Source organism: Tetrahymena thermophila (assembly GCF_000189635.1).
Source record: "Tetrahymena thermophila SB210 genomic scaffold scf_8254747, whole genome shotgun sequence".
In the NCBI taxonomy this organism is placed as follows: Eukaryota; Ciliophora; class Oligohymenophorea; order Hymenostomatida; family Tetrahymenidae; genus Tetrahymena; species Tetrahymena thermophila.
This window is the reverse complement of record NW_002476507.1, coordinates 281,887-302,046: the sequence shown is the minus strand read 5'-3', so window position 1 is coordinate 302,046 and position 20,160 is coordinate 281,887. Positions and strand designations below refer to the sequence as shown.

At 21.3% G+C, this 20,160-nt stretch overlaps 7 protein-coding genes across 7 annotated transcripts; 4 read left to right on the top strand and 3 right to left on the bottom strand. All coding sequences in view use genetic code 6, as the record gives it.

The window, feature by feature from the left end:
• Window positions 1-388: 388 nt before the first annotated feature.
• TTHERM_00142430 (kelch motif protein) lies at window positions 389-4,028 on the bottom strand (the record flags this gene model as incomplete). Its single annotated transcript, XM_001011081.2, has 13 exons — window positions 389-574; window positions 672-739; window positions 787-964; window positions 1,019-1,344; window positions 1,410-1,519; window positions 1,569-1,731; window positions 1,791-1,923; window positions 2,004-2,161; window positions 2,210-2,359; window positions 2,437-2,610; window positions 2,670-2,803; window positions 2,857-3,069; window positions 3,154-4,028. 13 exons carry the CDS (start codon window positions 4,026-4,028, stop codon window positions 389-391), a joined length of 2,868 nt encoding a protein of 955 aa, XP_001011081.2.
• Window positions 4,029-4,702: 674 nt separating this feature from the next.
• On the bottom strand, window positions 4,703-6,339 carry TTHERM_00142420 (thioredoxin glutathione reductase; the record flags this gene model as incomplete). Its single annotated transcript, XM_001011080.3, has 3 exons — window positions 4,703-5,190; window positions 5,280-5,690; window positions 5,781-6,339. 3 exons carry the CDS (start codon window positions 6,337-6,339, stop codon window positions 4,703-4,705), a joined length of 1,458 nt encoding a protein of 485 aa, XP_001011080.1.
• A 2,443-nt stretch (window positions 6,340-8,782) lies between these two features.
• On the bottom strand, window positions 8,783-9,295 carry TTHERM_000142419 (transmembrane protein, putative; the record flags this gene model as incomplete). Its single annotated transcript, XM_012796339.1, has 1 exon — window positions 8,783-9,295. The coding sequence occupies one exon, from the start codon at window positions 9,293-9,295 to the stop codon at window positions 8,783-8,785; it is 513 nt and encodes a 170-aa protein (XP_012651793.1).
• A 1,497-nt stretch (window positions 9,296-10,792) lies between these two features.
• Window positions 10,793-11,875, top strand: TTHERM_00142410 (fructose-bisphosphate aldolase; the record flags this gene model as incomplete). The annotated part of the gene is made up of 1 exon (XM_001011079.2): window positions 10,793-11,875. The coding sequence occupies one exon, from the start codon at window positions 10,793-10,795 to the stop codon at window positions 11,873-11,875; it is 1,083 nt and encodes a 360-aa protein (XP_001011079.2).
• A 681-nt stretch (window positions 11,876-12,556) lies between these two features.
• On the top strand, window positions 12,557-14,845 carry TTHERM_00142400 (cyclic nucleotide-binding domain protein; the record flags this gene model as incomplete). The annotated part of the gene is made up of 6 exons (XM_001011078.3): window positions 12,557-12,655; window positions 12,708-12,818; window positions 12,982-13,425; window positions 13,479-13,611; window positions 13,717-13,987; window positions 14,044-14,845. 6 exons carry the CDS (start codon window positions 12,557-12,559, stop codon window positions 14,843-14,845), a joined length of 1,860 nt encoding a protein of 619 aa, XP_001011078.2.
• Window positions 14,846-15,687: 842 nt separating this feature from the next.
• Window positions 15,688-17,367, top strand: TTHERM_000142399 (cyclic nucleotide-binding domain protein; the record flags this gene model as incomplete). Its single annotated transcript, XM_012796338.1, has 1 exon — window positions 15,688-17,367. The coding sequence occupies one exon, from the start codon at window positions 15,688-15,690 to the stop codon at window positions 17,365-17,367; it is 1,680 nt and encodes a 559-aa protein (XP_012651792.1).
• A 385-nt stretch (window positions 17,368-17,752) lies between these two features.
• On the top strand, window positions 17,753-19,354 carry TTHERM_00142390 (RNA polymerase III RPC4 protein; the record flags this gene model as incomplete). Its single annotated transcript, XM_001011077.4, has 5 exons — window positions 17,753-17,906; window positions 18,018-18,140; window positions 18,271-18,424; window positions 18,502-18,587; window positions 18,645-19,354. The coding sequence occupies exons 1-5, from the start codon at window positions 17,822-17,824 to the stop codon at window positions 19,352-19,354; spliced, it is 1,158 nt and encodes a 385-aa protein (XP_001011077.4). The 5' UTR covers window positions 17,753-17,821.
• Window positions 19,355-20,160: the final 806 nt, after the last annotated feature.

The following is a 20,160-nucleotide window of genomic DNA, read 5'->3' as shown; positions in this document are numbered from 1 at the left end:
TTAAAAATGAAGAAGAAAGCTTAGAAAGGAATAGAGGGATATGATACTGATAGAATGAATAATTTATTTAAATAATAAAAAGTATTTACTAATTTTTATATTTTACTTTGAATGATAAATAAACAAGCATGCAATTAATTAAATAAAGAAACACAACAAAAATTATCATTAATAAATAAATAAATATATTTTGTGTTAAATTTGATAAACTTAATTAATATTTTTCTTTTCGAAATTTTATTTAATTTTTTAACTTTTTAGTAGATTTTATATTTTAAAAAAATACTTTATTGTTTTCCTCACAGTTTCTTTATTGAATATTTTATTTAGTATATGAAGCATATGAAATTTGACTACATATAGATATTTTATTAATTAAACATTTATTTCAAGATGCAAAATCTTTAGGTAATATTGTCTAAGATCTTCTGATTTTAGTTTTTGAAAGTGTCTTTTTTATTGCATCTTAAGCTTTTTAAGAAAAATTGGCACTGTTTCTAAATAAAGAACTTAGGGGACTCTGTTATCCACTTGAATGTTAATCAAACAGTGAGGATTAATCTTATTATTTGCTCTATTTGAAATATTTGAAAGAACATATATTGTTAATAATGATTTTTAATTATTAATTAGGTTAAATATTGAAAGAAATTTAATTTAATTTAATTTACATTTAATGATTAAGAGCTTTTATTTGTTAAAGGTGAATCTAAAAAATTATTTCCACTATTTTATTTATCTAATAAAATTGAAAATGTAATAATAATTTTTGAAGTTTAAATTTACTTAGCTTAGAAACGGTAATTAAAGTTTTAACTTTTTTTCTAAAATTGGAGATATGACTTGAAGGACTTCGTTGGCTTTCCTTTCTAAAGAAATTGTCTTATGTGTTTTTTAAAGTTTCATTTAAATGATCATCTGATTCATTAAATTTTTCTGCTTACTAATTTATAAGCTCTTTTTTCTTTTTTATGAAAAATCAAATTGATTTTTAAACTTAAAATTTTTTAAAAATTACTTTTATTTTTTCTTCATTTTACTCAGTGTTTTGATATATTAAAAGATTTGTAACATGACTAATATCACTAATTGCATTTGGTGCAGGTAAAAATTAGTTTTAACTTTTAAATTGCAATTTTTTCATAAGCTTAGCCACACTTTCTTTATGATTTTCTAAGATTTGTATTTGTAGCTACATTGCTTACTCGGTTTAACTCAAATCTTATTTAATTTTTACAATATTTCCCTACAAATTTTTATCTACAAATTAATTGGCTCTCTTTTTGTTCTTTAACTCTACCATTTTGATTTCATCTTAAGCATACCTTAAAACGTTTTTTTGGTCTAATTTTTAAAATAATTTAATTAATATCTTTTTAAGTTAATTATTATTTTAAAATTAGCATTACCTAGTTCAACAATTCTTGCATTTAAAGAATAAATACCATTATCTCCTAAACCTCCAAAAATTAATACTGTTGATCCATACTACAAGCTAAGGTGTCCACATCTCCCTATTCTTTTATTAAAAAAGTAAATAAATGAATCTATGAATCAATTTAATTTACGAATTTTGGCCATAAAAAGTTATTTCTCTCCATATTAATGTATCTAACTTTAACATATACATGTCATTTAAATATCCATAATTACTATTTTCATTAATTCCACCATAAATAATAATCCACTCCATCTATTCTTAATACACCATGCTATGCTTGCATCTCGGCTCTTATTTGATAAATGAAATTTAATCTAATCAAATGCTTTTAAAAATAAAAATATATTACTAGGGGGTTCTCCAAAAGTTTCTGGTATAATAAAGTACATTGGTTTTGAATCAGTTTTTAATATGGCTAATCTATTATTAGTAACCCCAGATTAATTAACTCCACCAAAGAAATATACTCCTTCTTCTTTAATCTGAAAATGTATATAAAAAATAGAAATAATTAATTCTAAATAAATAAATAAGTAATTAATTAATTAATTAACTAACTTACTCTACTTAACTTATCAGCATTTTTATCTTCTAAGGATTTGTATAGTTGAATGTTTTTTCTTTCAAAAAAGTAAATAGGTATCGCTTTGTGATGAGCAATTCCTTCTGGAAATATTTTTTAAAGATTGATGCAACTTGCTTCTTACCATCTATTATGCTCTAAAATATGAATTAATTTAAAGTATTTTTTAAAATGCTAATATTTACACAAATCAAGATGAAACATATCATTACAGTAGCTTTTTTAGGAAATCCCTCCATGAATCAAGAGGTTCTTTCCTACAACAGAACTTACATGATCTCTTCTAGACTCAATCATATCTCCTGAGTTTCTCAAAATCTTCCATTCTAAAGTTTCTATTGTTTAGTAAAATTATTATTTTGCATTTAATTTATTGGTGTCTGCAGTCTGTAAATCAATCAATTAATCATACCTAAATTCATAACTCTAACTTCATTTACTAACTCTTTTAACTTAGATGTAGGTGCACATTTTTTTTCACCTCCAAACATAATTAATTATTTTTTATAAATATCTAAACTATGGCCAAATCTTCCATCTTTTGGATATTCACCTCTCTATTGTAAAGGTTACCACTCATTTTACTCTTTTTTAATATTTTAGTAAAATAATAATTTCTGTTAAATATTTAAATAATATTTATACAAATATTAAATAAGCACAAATCATTTAAGACCTCCATTCCTAATCCTCCATATAAATAACATTTTTCTCCATACTATGTGCAACTTGTTGTTTCTCTAGCTGGAGGTTTCCAACCCTTTTGCTCATTATCTAACCTAAATAATTTAAAAAGCTTTATAAATAAATAAATAATTTATAAAATTCTTACCAAAATCCTTTATATTAAACTTTCATCATACTTAACTTTGGTTCATTTTTGAAAAGTTAATCTTTATTGTCATTATTGTTTTATAAAATAGTAGTTGAAAGATCATTTCCAGACATTTCGTGTATTTATTTGACAATTTAAATATGCATCATATTTTCTAATATCCTTCCTCTAGAAGGATAACTGATTATTTTTGGCTAAGACTCCAATTTTCTAATTATTAAAAATAATTAGTTTAAGTTAACAAAAATCAAGTTATTTTTAATTTTAAAAATATTATTTAACAGGGAAGCTTACTTTTTGTGTTGTTGAGCTACTTATATGTCTGTATTAAATCTTTCTTTTATTGCACTCATGTTATATTATTTTGCTTACTCAAATTAATTTTTATTGTGCTAAAGCTGTAATTATAAAATTTATTTTTTTGCAAGTTATGTGGTAAAAGAGTTGAGCATTATATTTCTACTTTAATTATTTTTATTAGCCTAAGGAGATGGCTATAAACTTCTACTTTTGTTTTTTTTATTAAATAAACTATTTTTGTATTGATTCCAATTTTGTTTTGACATTTAGAGAGAAGTATCAAGAAAATCTACAATATTTGAATGAATATATTTTATTTCATCATCGTTTACAAAGTTAGATGAGTTATTTTTTCTTCCAAAATTAGAAAAGTCTCTATCATTCAACTAATTGTTACCGTTTAGATTTCCATTATTATAATTATCTCTTTTAAGACTAAACTAATTTAATTTTGTAGAAATTATAGGAGGTAAAAAATGAATAGGTTCAATTTTTGATTATGCTGATTCATTTACTACTTCAATATACTCTGGTATGGAAAGAGAAGATACTTTTACATTTTATCTAGTATATTATTCTGCTATTTTTTTTACATCAAGAGATTTAAATTAATCTCTTACTCGTTCTGCTCGAAAAGTATTTTGCATTCTTAATCTTCTATGAAAACTAAATGACTTATCTTCTAAGCGCGAAGATTCAGATTGAATAGATTAAACAGCTGTCTGCTACTTTTCATTAATTTTAGTAGATGATAAAGTTTTAAGATTGATTTAATCTTTTTAATCTTTTATTTCTGAAGAAACTATAGTAGCTTATTAAATGTCTTCTGGAAGGAAATTTTCTTTACTAGATAGCGAATTTTATGTCATTTTATTAAAAATATTTTTTCTAGAGAATCTTAAAGTAATAAACTCTTTAAAATAAAGTAACAAGGAAATTAATTTAAAATATTTGAATTACTAAATATTGTATTTATATTAGGCTTTTTATGTATTTTAATTTTACTGAATAAATAATGATCATGAATTAATTATTTAAAAAGAAATAGAGTTTGCTTGAAGGTATTATTCCAATTAATTTATTATATCGAATTAAGGCGAATAAACAAATAAAAAATACATTTTATTTCTCAGTTATAAAATATAACTTATTAATTCTAAAATATTTGGCTTTTAATAAATAAATTCGATCTAAAACTTTTATAAAATAAATAAAAAAATAATGATTAAAATTTGTTTTTTACAATATTTTATTTGAATTATACCTTCTAATTTTTTATTATCAATCATTAAATTATTCTAATAAATCTATTTTATTTTCAGAGGATAATTATAATATTTTTAATCAAATAATTCCCTTAAATTTTTATAAATTTTTTTATTTATTTATTAAAAATTATATTAAATTAATAGTTTTTAAACACAAAATATTTAGTTTTTGAAGTTTTTTTATATTTAATAATTTTCTTAAAAAGCAACAAAATGTAAATGTAGATGGATAGATTTTTTACATAAAATTTCATTAAATTTATAAAATATATTTTTCAGCCACAACATAACCATTCATCAGTTTCGCTGATACCCTTAATTTGCTTGAGAAGCACCAACTCTTCTGCAGAAGATGGATGGATGGCAACAGTCTTATCAAAATCTGCCTTGGTAGCTCCTAATTGCATAGCGACTGCAAAACCTTAAGCTACTTCTGCTGCATGAGGTCCTAAATAATGTAGGCCTAATACGCGCTCATTTTATTTATTATGCACAATTAGTTTACAATAACCTCTAGAATCATTATCTTTATCTGATAGAACCCACTCAAGAGGTTTAAACTTAGAAACATAAGACCATACATTTTCACTGCCATATGTTTTAATAGCTTCTTCTTCTGTTAAACCTATTGCAGAGTATTCAATAGGAGTAAATACAGTAGTTGGTACAATTTTGTAATCTAAAGAAATGTTTTCATTGTTATAAAGTCTACGAGCCAAATATCTTCCTGCTTTTATAGCCAAAGGAGTCAATTCCATACGTCCTATTTAAAATATTATTTTTTTTAATAAAAATTTTTCTTAAATTTTTAAAATTGAAATTTATTTCTAATTAACAATAAAAATTTTATACCTTCTACTGCATCACCGATAGCATAAATATTTTCAACAGTTGTACGATCAAGATCATCGGACTGAATCTTACCACTTTTAGTTACAGGTATCCCAACATTTTCTAGACCTAATTTTTTTGTGTTTGGTATTCTTCCTATTGCCAGCAAGACTGTGTTAAAAGTATCAGAGCTACCATTTGTATAAACTACTTACTTAGTTTCGTTTTCTAATTACTTAACATCTTTAATTTCACCTTATACAAACTTAACTCCATGATGAGCCATATATGTTTACATTCTCTCTGCAACATCCTAATCAAAGCCTCTGAGTAATACAGATCTATATAAAACTGTAACATCATAACCAAGACCATTCAAAAATCCTGCACATTCTAAAGCGATATAAGAGCCACCAGCAATTAATGTTTTTCCTAATAGTTTTTTAATTAAAATTATTGATAAAATAAGTATAATTATTTATTTAATTTATTTATATTAAATAAAAAAAAAAAAAAAATTACCTGGAGGTGTTTGCAAACTAAACAAATCATCGGAAGTAATAATTAACTTAGAATCTATGTGAGGTAAATAATTAGGTCTACCACCAACGCTGATGAGAATATGCTTAGCCTTCACATAAATAACACCTGTTTTGTTTTCTAATTTGATAGTATTTTTATCAACAAGAGAAGCATAGTAGTTGAAGTATTTGACTTTGTTCTCACGGAGTGCCACTTTGTATCCAAAGTTAGTCTTTTTAACATTATTTTGTACTCTTTCGACTAGCTTTTACCATTCATGGGTTTTTTATTCTTCATTCACATTTTTCCAACCAGAAATTCTTTACATCTCCATACTTTCACCATATGTGGCTGCGTAGTGCATAAGTTTTTTAGGAATGCACCCTACATTAACGCAAGTACCTCCTAATCCCCACTTAGTACCTATTGGGGTTGGGTCAACGAAATCAGCTAAGCCTACTTTAACACCAAATTAAGCAGCTTCTTTACTAGCTGCTAATCCTCCTGAGCCACCTCCTATGACAAAGAAATCAAATTCTTCTTAAATTTCTATTTCCATTTATATGTAAATTAATAATAATACTTGTTTGATAGTTTTTAAATGCTGTTTTAAATTGATATTTTTTAAGTTTTTTAATAATATTTTGATAAATAGCAAATTCTATTTAAACTATGCTTTTTATTTTTTCTTTTAATTTTCTCGAATATTTTAAGAAATAAGCTTTATTTAATTTTTATTTTTACGTCATGATTCCTAATTTTTGGATAATTTATTAGTAAATTAATTTCGTATTAAGCACTTAATATATTTATTAATTCTAAATTACTTAATTTTTTATTTTTTTTACATATTTTGTGACTTTTGATTATCTATGATTTTTCTAAAATTGTTCTTATCTATTGTATCTTTTTAAGTAATAAAGTATATTCTATTTTTATTTTTTATAAATAAAAATCTATTAGATAATCAAAAAATTATGTATAAAATAATAACTCTTATTTTTCTAGAATTTATTATAGTTTAATTTAATCAACTACTTACTATCTAAAACATAGTAAAATCAATCTTTAGTTTTTTTACTATTAAATAGTTAATTAATTTTTATGTTTAAATGGCAGAGTTATAAAAAATAGTTGATTTGTTTAATTCATTTTTAAATTATTTATTTTATAAACTTTAAAAATTAAGTATTTAAAATTATATTATTTTCAATAGTTTTTCATTTTTTAATAGAATTAAAAATATATTTTGTTAAAATTTAAAAAATATTAAAAGAAAAATTATTAATAACTATTTAGTGATTTTATGACTATGTAAATGATAGCTATTTTAAAACATTCAAGAGATAATACATTTAAAATAATAAAAAATATGGATATAGCTCTAAAAATTAATTCTTAAATTACCATATAAAAAAAAATTTTTTTGCTTAAAAAATAAAACTAGATAACAAAATAAATGTATGAAAATACAGTTCTAAGAATAAATATTATCATTTAATTTAGAGCTTAATGATAATTCTGAAAATTAGAATAATTGCTCATTAAAAAGCAATAAATACAATTTTTTAAATAAGCAATTTAGTCTTAAATATTAAGTCTTAAAGGTATTAAATAATATATTTCATTTTTTTATACAGCTACTTTAATTTGTTAAATTTATGTTATCATTTTTTTTTATTTAATTTCAATTTTTATAGTGATAAAAAATCATCTTTCATAAAATATTTAAGCATAGCTTATTTTAAAAATTATAAATTGAAATATCAATATGAAATTAATATTTAGTTTAATAATGATATTTTCTATATAATCTTTTCAAACTTTCGATTTCATTTAAATAATATTTTCATTTTTAGAAATAGAAATGTGAACAATTTTGTCTATTTAGGTAAATAAGAATTTATAAAAATAAATATACCATTTCTTTTATTGTAGGATAATAATTAAAATTAAAAAAAAATAATTTTAAACTTTTAGTTGAAATTATTTATTGGTATTTATTGATTATAACCAATTTTAATATTTAGATTTACTATTTTAAACAATGCTTTTTTTAATTTATTTAAAGTAATAAAAAATAATTTACGAAACAAAATAGCTAATGGATTCTTTACATCGTCTTCTTATTGAAACAACATTAAAACTTAAAATAATATAGGATAAACTATTTTTTATAATTGTAGAATATAATGAAAATATTCTGATTGATTAAAATTTGAGAATTTTAATATAACTAAAATGTACAGAACTATTAAACTTTACTAGTTAAGAGTTTGAGTCTTATTTAAACATCTTACCTAAACTTTTTATTTTTTATCAATATAGATTTTAATTTTATTATCTAACAATATTTTCTGATTATTTATATCTTAAAGAAATAATCTTTTCTTAAAAGTATGCTTGATAATGTAAACTCTTATATTAATTATAATATCAGGGCATTCAATTTTTGCATAATAATTATAGTAAAGTTATTTACATATTTTTATGAATTGCAGCTAAAAAAAATATTTGTAATCAATTTTTATTAAAGAATATAAGCTTATCAGGTACGGTTCAAGGGATTTAAATTATTTTTTTTTTCTCTAAAGCAAACACAATTAATTAAAATAAAATATAAGATTATTTAATTTTTTATCTGTAAAATTAGAAAAATAATGAGAGGAGAAATAATAATATAAAAATAACAATTACCAAACAACTTGCAAATAATATGCCGCACATATAATAAACTGAAGAGACCAACTAAAGAATATAGGAATCAAAAAAATATCAAAAGATGCAATTATAAAGAATATTTATAAGTGAAATATAATTCTAAAGCTATGTGTAACTACAGGATAATTTCACCTTTGTTTGTTTAATTTATAAAGTAAGAAGATGATAATAAAAGTAAGATGAATAATATCATTACTACACAAACATCTGAAACCAGTAAGAGCATGGAACATAAATAAGATGAAACAACTAATTAAAACTTATCAATATCTGACTAAAATTCACTATAATAATAGAAACCATTAAAAAAAAACTTAAAAGACGTGAAACATGACGACCCATTATTTTAATCTCTATTAAATGAATATAAATATTTGTATCAATAAAATTGCATGAAAAATATAAAAAATGGGTTTTTTAAATATATTTTAAATAATGTAAAACCAGAAAAGGCTAAGTAATTAGAAAATGTTGTTGAAAATAAAGTAAATTACTAATGGATTAAAAGAAAAATAAAAAACTTAAAAAATGTTTAAGATAACAAAGCTATAAAAATAATATGCAAGCATCCTATAACAAAAGTCATTTTCAAAGACTTTTTATTGAACCACGACAGTGATTGGTTAGAAAGTTCGAGGATCAAAGTGAAAGAGTACTACATATAATTTGCTGAATTCTTGATAAAATTAATAGACTAAATTGAATATATAGATGTGATCTAAAATTATTAAAAAAAGAAATAAAATTGTGATATATCTAACTTTTGAATAGCAAATTTTAATATATTTTATCATTTTTATATGCCTATTATAGAATATTAAAATATTTTATTCAGTAATAATATATGTTTATCAATTATGAAAAAGAGTTCATTCTTTTTATTTTAAGAAAATACAAATTAATAATTCTTAAAAAAAAATTAACAAATAAAATTTAAAAGAGTAGGTTTTTTGTAATTGCATTTAAGAAATTTAAATTATAGCCTTAATTTTATAAAATATTTTAATCAATTTAAAAAAATATTCATAAATTATCAATAAATAAGATGGAATTTTATTTTTTAACATTTTTTTTACAGTAATCAATATAAAAATACATTATTTAAGATAACTAACAAACCAAATGATTATTTATTATAAAAGTATTAATTTATATTTTTTATGGTTACAATTTTTTACTCTAATAGGTTGTTAAAAATTTTTGATTAATCATCATAATTTAATTAAAATTTGTATCCTCAAACAATCTTATGATATTAAGATGATTTATTAACAATTAATTGAGTAAATGCCTATTATTTATAAAATATTCTAACTTACATAAATTGAGTTTTAATAAATGCATAATATTTAAGTAAATTTAAAAAGTTTTTTCTTTAAAACTTATAAAAAGTTATTTTTTAATATAATTGCATTAAAAAAAAATCCAATTCAATTCATTAAATATTTATTCTATTTTAATTTTTTTAATAGAATTCTATTGTAGATATAAATTTTAGTTCACAAAAATATCAAGCATACCATTTAATAGTTATCAGCAGTAAAATCAATTATTTAGTAAATTTTAATAAATTTAAAATAGTTCTGCTTTTTAGCAAGAAAATTTTCAGCTCATGATCAAAAATATATTTTTTTTTTGCTTATTTTTTTTAAGAATCTCTAGGTATTTTTATTTTTAATTAAAATTATTTTGAAACATTTACTCTATAAATTTAATATTTCCTAAATAAATTTTTTTTAAAATTGTAAGAAATATTTTATATTTCTATCAATTATAAAATGGAAATTTGATTAAAATAAATGAATGATTTTTTGCTTGTTTACTTGTTTTCAAGCTATTATTACATATTTTTTTTGATATATTTAAAAATTTTAAGAATAAACAAAATCTATTTTTAATAGTGATTTAAATCATTAATTTAATGTTATTTATAAAATCATCAATATATATAATTTTTATAGAAGTAAAAAATATTTAACTTTAATTGCTCATTCTTAAAAGTAAAGAGAATTAATTGTAAAGTTTTATTACTTTTTAAAAATTTTATCTCAATTATATTTTCAAATAATATATATAATTTTTTGATTAAATGTTCTCAAAATTTCTTAAGAAATTTTAAAAGTAGTATTTTAAATAAATAATTTTATTATACCTATTGAAGTGTTGTATTAGAATATATAATTTGTAAAAGATCTTCTGATTTTGATATTAAGAGGATTAATACTTTTTGTTTGATAATTAAAATATAAATCAAATATTAAAATTGCTAATAAGATTTTTGTTAAATAAATATGGAGCTAGAATTTTAATCAACAATTAATTAGAGCATTTAGGAGTTTGTATGTAAAAAAAAAGGTATTATAAACTTAGGATACATTTTAGACTCTTAAAGGGCATTAAAGATTTTAGAAAATAAATAAGATCTCTTAAAATATTTAGCAGACATGATTATTTAAAACTCTGATTACAGCTAGTTTTACAATACAATTATATTGAATTATGAATAATTTTCTGAAAGTATAACTGACAAAAGATTCAAATCAATCGAAGATAAAAGCTATGAGAACTTTTTAAGCAGATATGAAATAAAAGGAGTCAATTTCAAAGAAGGTTGCGACATATAGGAGATCTTAGATAACAGATTTGTTTATAATTATGAATTAATTTGTTTCAAAGCGGATATTTAAATTTTGGGTCAAAGCCATGAGAAAGAATGCTAAGATGAAAATGTATCTTAGAAATATCTTGAATAGCAAAACAAATTAAAGAAAATTGGAGAGTACATTAAAGAATTCAACAATTAATAAAGTGATCTTATCTTTTTAATAGATTTCAACATAACTTAGGATAATGAATCAAAAACCAAAAAAACAAGAGAAACTATGCATTAATTAGAATAGTAGTTATATAGCTTCTGTGTTGAAAATTTATTAAAAAATGAAATACCATTACAAAATATGATAATCTCTTTAAATTTACCTCTAATCGGACAAAAAAATATCAAGTAAGCAACAAATTGGGTAGAAGAATCAGCTTTTAATTCTTTAATAATGCTTTCACATGCTTTACCTGCTTGTATCGGAGGTGTAGCTATAACATATGATGGAGTGATAGAAGTAAACACATTCTCAAAATATTTAAATGAAATGAATAGATTGAGTGCCATTAAATATTTTCCAATTACTTACATGACCCATTAATCAAATTTTGAATATCTAGCTCTAAAATGGAAAGGATAGGATATAAATTATATATCAACAAGTAATTATTTTTATAGATACAGCGAATCTTTAGAATCGGGATTACATGGAAATTATAAATACTAATTGGAAGATTTAGTTTTTGGAGCAATAGAAATCGGAGATATATCTTGAATTAATTAAATCTTTTACTTTTTTTAAAAAAAATTATATAAAACAAAAAAAAAACATTGTTTGTTAGAATATAATTTTTATTTTATTTACTGTAAGTAAATTAGCCTAAATAAGTAAATAAAATATGATCTATCTTTTTTGATAGCAAATATCAGAATTCATTTGAATAAAACAAGTGTTTTATTTTAAAAATGTATAAATTTAAGCAGTATGAGATACATATTGGAAATTTCATGAAACACCATTTTCAATTTATTTAAATTAATTTCTTTATCAAAAATATTTTTTAGGTTATTTATTAGACACAAAATATATTTTTAATTTTATAAAAAAATATAAAAATATTAATTTAATTTACTTGAATAAATAAAAATTATTTAAAGTGAATTAAAAAAATATTTAAGTTTAAAAAAATTATTTTTTATTAAAAAATTGAAGCAGTCGAAATTAAAATATTAATTTTTAAATTGTGTTTTTATTTTGAACTTCAACTGGTAGAATTTAAACACTTATTAAAAATAAACATTAATATTTTATGAAGATTATTTTAATTAATTAATGAATTGTATTTATATTTAAGAGAATAGCTATTGATATATTAATTTAATCAAGTTCTAGTCTGATTGATATTTATATATATATATAATTAATTATTCCTCAGTTTTCATCACAACTAGTAAAATGAGTTTATCATATTATGATAAGCTAGTTGTAGGACTTTAGAAAAATCCAAAAGAGAGAACCCCTAGCGATTTAATTAGGATAAGTTAAGAGATAGAGGTTAAATTTTTTCTTTATATCCATTTAACTGATTATTTCATATATAATTTAGAATGTGAATTTCTTAAAATAATTTATTGGTACAAACACTCCAGAATTTTTAGAAATGTGTTAATTCCTAAAATTAGAAGAATATCCTTCAGATCACATCTTATTTTAGCAAGTATGAGAGAAAAAATGAATATTTTAATTTTTTATTAATTAGATATATTTAATCATTATTTTTAATAATTTTTGCATCTGATATTAATATACCATTAATAAATACTCCTTCTTAATTATTATATGAACAGCAAAGTAAATTTCATTAATCTTTAAATATTTAGGGGGATTTAGGTGATAAATACTACATTATTGTGAAAGGAAAAGTTCAAATTTCTATCAATATCCCTCAAGGTAAAGGTAAAAATCAAACTTTTAAATTGAAGGAAGTAGGACAGATAGGAATAGGAATGAGTTTTGGAGAACTTGCATTACTTTTTAATTCGATAAGAAATGCTACTATAAAGACTATAGAATAATCTGCTTTTATAGTTCTAACTAAAGATATCTTCTCTAACTATATGAAATTCAAAACGCCTCCTAATGCTGAAGAGATATTAAAATTTTTTGATTAACTGGAGTCTTTTTAAGAATAAAAATTAGCTCTTCCTTAAAAAATATAGATAGTTTCTAAGTGTGATACAAAAAATTATGTTTCAAATGCAGCTATAGTTCTACAAGGAAAACCAGTAGATAGTCTTAGCTTCATAAAAAAGGGTCTCACAAAAGTAAAATAAATAGAATATGCCTTGCTTGCTTTATTAAGATATTCATATATTAGGTATATAGAAAGGTTAAATTCAAAGTTAATACGATTACAGGAGAAATTGACCCAAAAGACTGTAGTGATCCATCAGAATTTGACATCTAAAATGGATACTTTAAAGAACTTTTTTTAGAAATAGATGAAATTTGTAATTTTTAAACTGATATTGTTTTATTTTGATGTTTTAAAAAATTAATTATGGTGTTAAAGATTTCAAATCGTTTTTATTTTGTATTTTTAAATTTGAAAACAGACGAAGGTAACTTAATAAGTGAGTATGAATTGTTAAATTATAAGCCTAGCTATGTAAGTATACTTGCATACACACCAACAGAAATAATTTCTATAAATAGAAATGATTTACAAATACTTCCTGAAAAATTAATAGATCAATTTAAGAGTAGCTCTAAACCTTATCCACCAGATTCGAAGCTTAGGAAAGTATTTTTTTAAGGATTGCATTGGAAAAACTTTAGAATAGATGTAGTAGATAATATGAACATCGATTCACGAAACAAAAAAAAGTAAATTTATTTGTTAATATATTTATTTAATCATTAAAATTATAAATTCATAATAGCATAGTAAATAAAAAAATAATGGATAGAGAATAACCTTATTAGATACCAATTTAAGCTACTCTACATGTAGATGAAGACTCTTTTAATAAAGAACTTGAAGAAAATGATGATGATTTAGAAAAATAAGTTTTTAAACCCTTAGATAAACTATTTAATAACTAGAAGGAAAATAAAATATTATAAAAATTGAGTGACGATAGCTAAAACTTAAAAGACAGTAAATCCAGTGAACTGAAAGCTAATCAACAAAGCCCTGCAAAATTCTCTTTTATGAGTGCTAGCTAGAGAATTTCTCCAATAAAAAATAATAGAAAATCAGCTTGTAATATAAATTTAAAGCCAATAGCTTAAAGCAAAGCTGAAAAACTGCAATTAGGTGATATTTTTGCTAATGTTAATTAGCCTTCATTAAATTAGGTATCAAAATCATTACTTCCTCCTATAATGTCAATGCTATCATTAAAATAATCTATATCAAGATAAGACCATGAAGATCCCATCTTTGAGACTAATAACTAAATAAAGTTTGATAAAGAGCAAGAAAAATATTTAATAAGAAGACAATTATATAAAACTCTTGACCCAAAAAAAGAAATTAGAAATTCTTTAAAAAATAATAAAATAAATTCATTTAAAATAGAAGATTACTCAGGAAATGAATCAAATTAGTTATCATTATATAAAAAGGAAAATAAAATAGTTTTACACAGATATGTAACACCAAAACTAAATCACCGAAGCCTATAACTACTGAAATAGTAAGATGTTATACTAACAGAAAGGCCTAAAAAAATAAATTGACTGTAAAGCATACCCTCTAATTTATTATTGTAAAAAAATTAACCTTTATATCATTTAAATACTAAATATTACAAATAGATTTGTAAAGCTTATTTTATAAATTAAAATTTCCTTTAAAAAATAATTTTAAGTTTCAAAATACAAAAAATAAAAATTAGCATTTCAAAGCTTTAACATCCTAAAAAAAATTATTAAATTAAAAGTTATTTTTCCTTTAAAAATTAATATTAAAATATAAAAATTATATTCGCTTTACACTTTAAAAAATCTAACTTTATCTTAAATTTTAAATTGATTTTGAAATATTTTTTAATTAATTAATGTATAAATAAAATATTTAAGGTAATTAATTTATATTGAATGGTAATATAAAAAGTAAAATTATAGTAAATAAGTTTCAACTAATAATTTTATAAAACTTTTTTGTTTTCATAATACTTAAAAAATTTAAAAGGTAAACTTTTGTTTATTTAATTATAGTTTTTGAAAAGAAAATAAAAATGTTTTTTTAGAACTTTGTAATTATTTTTTTTAAAAAAACTAACTTTTTTATGAGAATAATAACCGAAAATTCTATTAAATTAAGTTGCTATTACAATTAAAATATAAAATATGATAATGTAACTTTATATTCCACACATTCCTTTTTTTTTCTAGATAATTTACTTTTCTATATTCATTCAGATTTTATTTTGTATTTGATTAAGCAACAAATAAGCTTGATATAATAATAATCTCTTAATACAAAAAAATAAATAATAAATTAATTTTTTATAAATTTAAAAAAATTTAGAATATTAAAACATATTTAAGATATTTAACATCATAATATTCTAGCCGATATGGGATGTGGTTCATCAAATATTATTATTCCTGTTCATAGTTTTTCGCTTAGTGGAAAAAATGTTAAGGAACAAAATAATTTAAAAAGCAAAATTGTAGTATCTGAAAACGGAATAGTTCCAGTTTATTTTGTAAAAGACTCTGTAGTAGTGAATTATCTTAATAAAGAGATAGCGTATCGCCTGAAGGAGGCATCTGCAATACCTAAAAACTAGGAATCTGAGTTTATAGATTTAAGATCGATTGATGATTATTCTAAATCGCATATAATTCTATTTATGAATATGGATGCAAATAAAGAATAAGCTCTTAATTCTAGTGATTAAACTTTGAAAATTTTATTCGATTTTAAAGATGTGTTTTTCATCACAGATGAGAATGATTAGCAGAGCCTAGTTCCTGCTAATTCTATGATTTAATTTGGCTCTTACTCCTCATTTGATGAATCTAGGCTTGTAGCTTCAGCATAATTAAAGCAAAACCAACAAAATATCCGTATTACTTAAAGAATAAAATCAGTAATCAAGCTTTTTAACTCTAAAAGTGTAAAAGCAAAAAGTTTTAATATTATTCAAAGCAATTTTTCTTAATTCTAAGCTAGTTACCCAAACTATGTCATTCAAAACTAATCTGCAAAAAAAGCTATTTAAAACGAATAATAACAATAACAGAAGCAAGAAGATAGTTAAAATGCAGAAAATAACTTTGTTGGTGAAAATGAAATATTTTAACAAACTATTTTTACCAAGCTTTAACTTCCTTTATTTATTTATAATCATAAGGATTTTATTGAGAGCAATGATTAAGGAAATAAGATATCAACAAATAAACCTTGCAAAATATTTTTATAATCATTAAATCAATTTTAAAATAATGTAAAATCTAGAGAAGGATAGATATTTTATTTGGACTAGTTAAAAATAAATTCTGTTTGCATATCTAACTAAACTATTTCTTAATAAGAAATTTAGGAAATAGAAAGCACTTTTTTAAATGTTTAAGCTAAACACTTTAGTTTGAAATAAAATAAAGATAATCAGATTTAAATGATGAAGTTTCTTCATAGTAGCATTGAAAGTGGTTTGAACACATTAATTTTAAGAGAAAACAATAAAGAAAACTTTATTGAAGTAATCACAGTAATTAAAGGTTTGATGTATGAAAAATACTAAATATATTCAACTTAAATATAAGAGTATTTAGCTGTTAGTATTCCTAAAAGTATAGCCTATTAGGTTAATAATACTTTATCAATAGCAGTAAATGTAGGAGATAGATCTGCTATTTAAAAGAACTAATCTGCTGAAGTAAGCAATAAATAGATGGATAAAGCTGAAATGAATAGATGTTAACAGCTTACAGAATTAATTGTGCAAATTTTTAAAAATAATAAAAAAACTAAAGAAAAATCAGATAATTTTGCAGATTTATTTGGAAAACTCTTTGAAAATATCATCAGAAATCCAACTGAGGAAAAGTATAGGAACATAAAAAAGGAAAATAAAATCATAAAGGAGTCAATTTTAAATTACAAATAATCTTCTTAAATTTTAGCAATTTGTGGATTTTTTGATAAAGGTGACTCTTTCCAAAATTAGTTATCAACAACAGATATTACTATAATTAAAGGAGATTTCGACCTAGCTATAAAAAATGCCTATAAGGAAGTTTATAATTGAGTTCATAAATAAAACTATTTATATATAATGTTTAATTTTGTGTAAAAATTAAAAACTAAATAACAAAAATAAATAAACTTACTTAAAATTAGTTAAAATAATATTTTAAATTTTCTCAAATATTTATTAATAATTTATTTATTTTCTTACTCGAAATAAAAATTATTTTTTTTAAACAATTTAATTTATAAGGAAAATATTTAAAAATTTTTATCTTTCTAAATGAATTATTTCTTTTAACTAAGTTAATTCTTTTTAAAAGAGTTCAGAGATTAATCTCTTTTTATCGTTGTAATGTCTATTAGTAGCAATATAATTGTTTCTTCTACCTAGAGAAATATTTATTTATATATTATTTCATCTTAATTCATTGATTAAAAATATTAATTTTTGCTTTAAAAAGTGTATCTTTGATTTATTTGATAACTAAATAACTTACAAAATTAGCAATAAAATGGCAAAAAGAGAAAGAAATTAAAACCAAGATACTTTTATTCCATCTGCTAAGCTCAACGAGAAGCAAGGCATGGCAGATAAAGGTACCTGATTTATATTATTACCATTTTTAAATATTCTTATCAACTAATGAATAAATGTTATAATTAATATTACTATCTGAATTATATTTAAGCCTTAAATTTATAAAATAGAATACCAATAGTTCACTTAAGGACTTGTGTAAATCGGAGAAGATTTAGATGAAAGTGTCATTAAAAGAAGTTAAGTTTTATAAGCTGACTTATAATAAAAGGAATAATAAACTAGAGCAAAATGTAAAAATAATATAATTAAATATCATGTTTCATTACATTTAAATGAGAATTGATAATTGCAAATCCTCATATAACTCTTTTTAAAATAGAATAATTATAATGAATTTAAATTCTTTTTTTATATTTTTAGCAGGAGAAAAGAAAAAATTCAAAGTCAATCCAAATTTGAAGAAACAAATTGATCCTGAAGTGATTAAATAGTAATTAAAAGAAGAATAAGAGGCATTAAAAAAATAACAAAGTGAATAAGATTAAGAAGTTGATACTTTAGTAACACAAAAAGGGTATTCATTTGCAAGAATTAAAAAAATATTTTAATTTATTAAATAAACAAATAAATCAATTAATTAATTAATTTTAGTTCTTCGTTCTTTGGGATTGAAAAAGCCTAACCTGTAACAACAAAGAGAAAGGGATTTCATGGCGCAAGAATATCTAAGGAAGAAAGTAAATAATTTAAATAAGTGATTAAATAAAAATACTAATGTTAATATAATATGATAGTTGGAGATATTTAAAATTAAGATGATGGAGCAACTGAACTAAAGAATTACGAAACGAAATAAGTAAAAAAATTAGGTTTATGTTTATATTTTAAATGCAAGTTATTATCGTAGGTAGTAGAAGGAACTATAGAAGAGGAAGATTTGGCTAATACACATAAGCCTGATAATATGTTTGAGCCTACTAAATTACCATTTTAGTTAATAAGCTAGGATAATAAAAATGATGAAAAAGCTAAACACGAAATTTTAGATAGTAAAAAGTTCAATATGTTGTAATTTCCCTCTTAGTTTGTCTATAAGCTACCCCAAAATGCTAAAACCAAACTTAAATTAAAGAAATTAGATGTTGAAAAGCTTCATGAGTTAAAAGAAATTTTAAGTTTTAATGCTCAAAAACCATATGATTCTGCTGGTAACTCCATTAAGTACAATTATAATACAATTGACTATTTTGCTTAGAAAGACCCAAAGAAAGAATAAGGATTTAATATGGGAAAATTGAGAATATACAGTGATGGATCTGTTTAGTTTATCTGTGGTTAAAATATTTTTGATGTGACAGAAGGTGTACAAAATAATTGTAAATAATAATTTGTAGCAATCGATTAAGCAAAGCATCTTTTTGAAAATCCAACTATTTTTAATGTAGATAATATCAATAAAAAGTTTGTAATTTAGCCAAATATAAACGAACTCTATAAAAAATGAAAACTAATTCAATAAATGGATATAAAGTAAATAAAACAAAACAAACTCTTATTGTTGTTCTTAATTTAAGTAATAAATTTCAAGTATTTATTTATGTCAATATAAATTATTTCAGATTCTAATAATTATTTTAAATATTTTTTTAAAACAAAATATTTTTAAAAATAATCTCAAACAAAATTTTTTTTATAATATCCTCGAACAAAATATTTTAAATAATAATTTAAGATAATTAAATGTGAAATTATATTTTTAGAAAGATTATAAAGAGTTTATTTAGACTTTTGCTTCTTTTTTTTTTGGATTCTTTCAAATTACTTTAGTGAGAGAATTATATTTTAAATATAATTTAATAAAATGAGTAAAATAATTTTTATATAAGATGTTTTTTTATATTTGTGAATTTATTTTATTTCTAAAATTTAAAGAAATTATTTTATTAATATGCATACAAATTAAATCAGGAGCTGAAATAAAGAATTTAAATAATTTCCTTTTTATCTAATCATCTATTTAAATTTTTAATTTTATTTAACAATAATTTAATTTTACTTTCATTATTTAAACAAAAATTAAACTTTATTTCCCAGATGGGGATACATACAATGAAGTCTAATTATGAAAATTTATTTAAATTTTTTGATTAAAAGACAGAAATTATATTGACTGCGATGCACAGAATTACAGAATGGATTGTTAGTTAAAATAGATTGAAAAATGTTTATTTATTAGGATTAATAAGAGAGGAGATTTTCTTATTTTCTTTTTTAATTGGGGTAAAACTCATTGATATCAAACTAAATAGT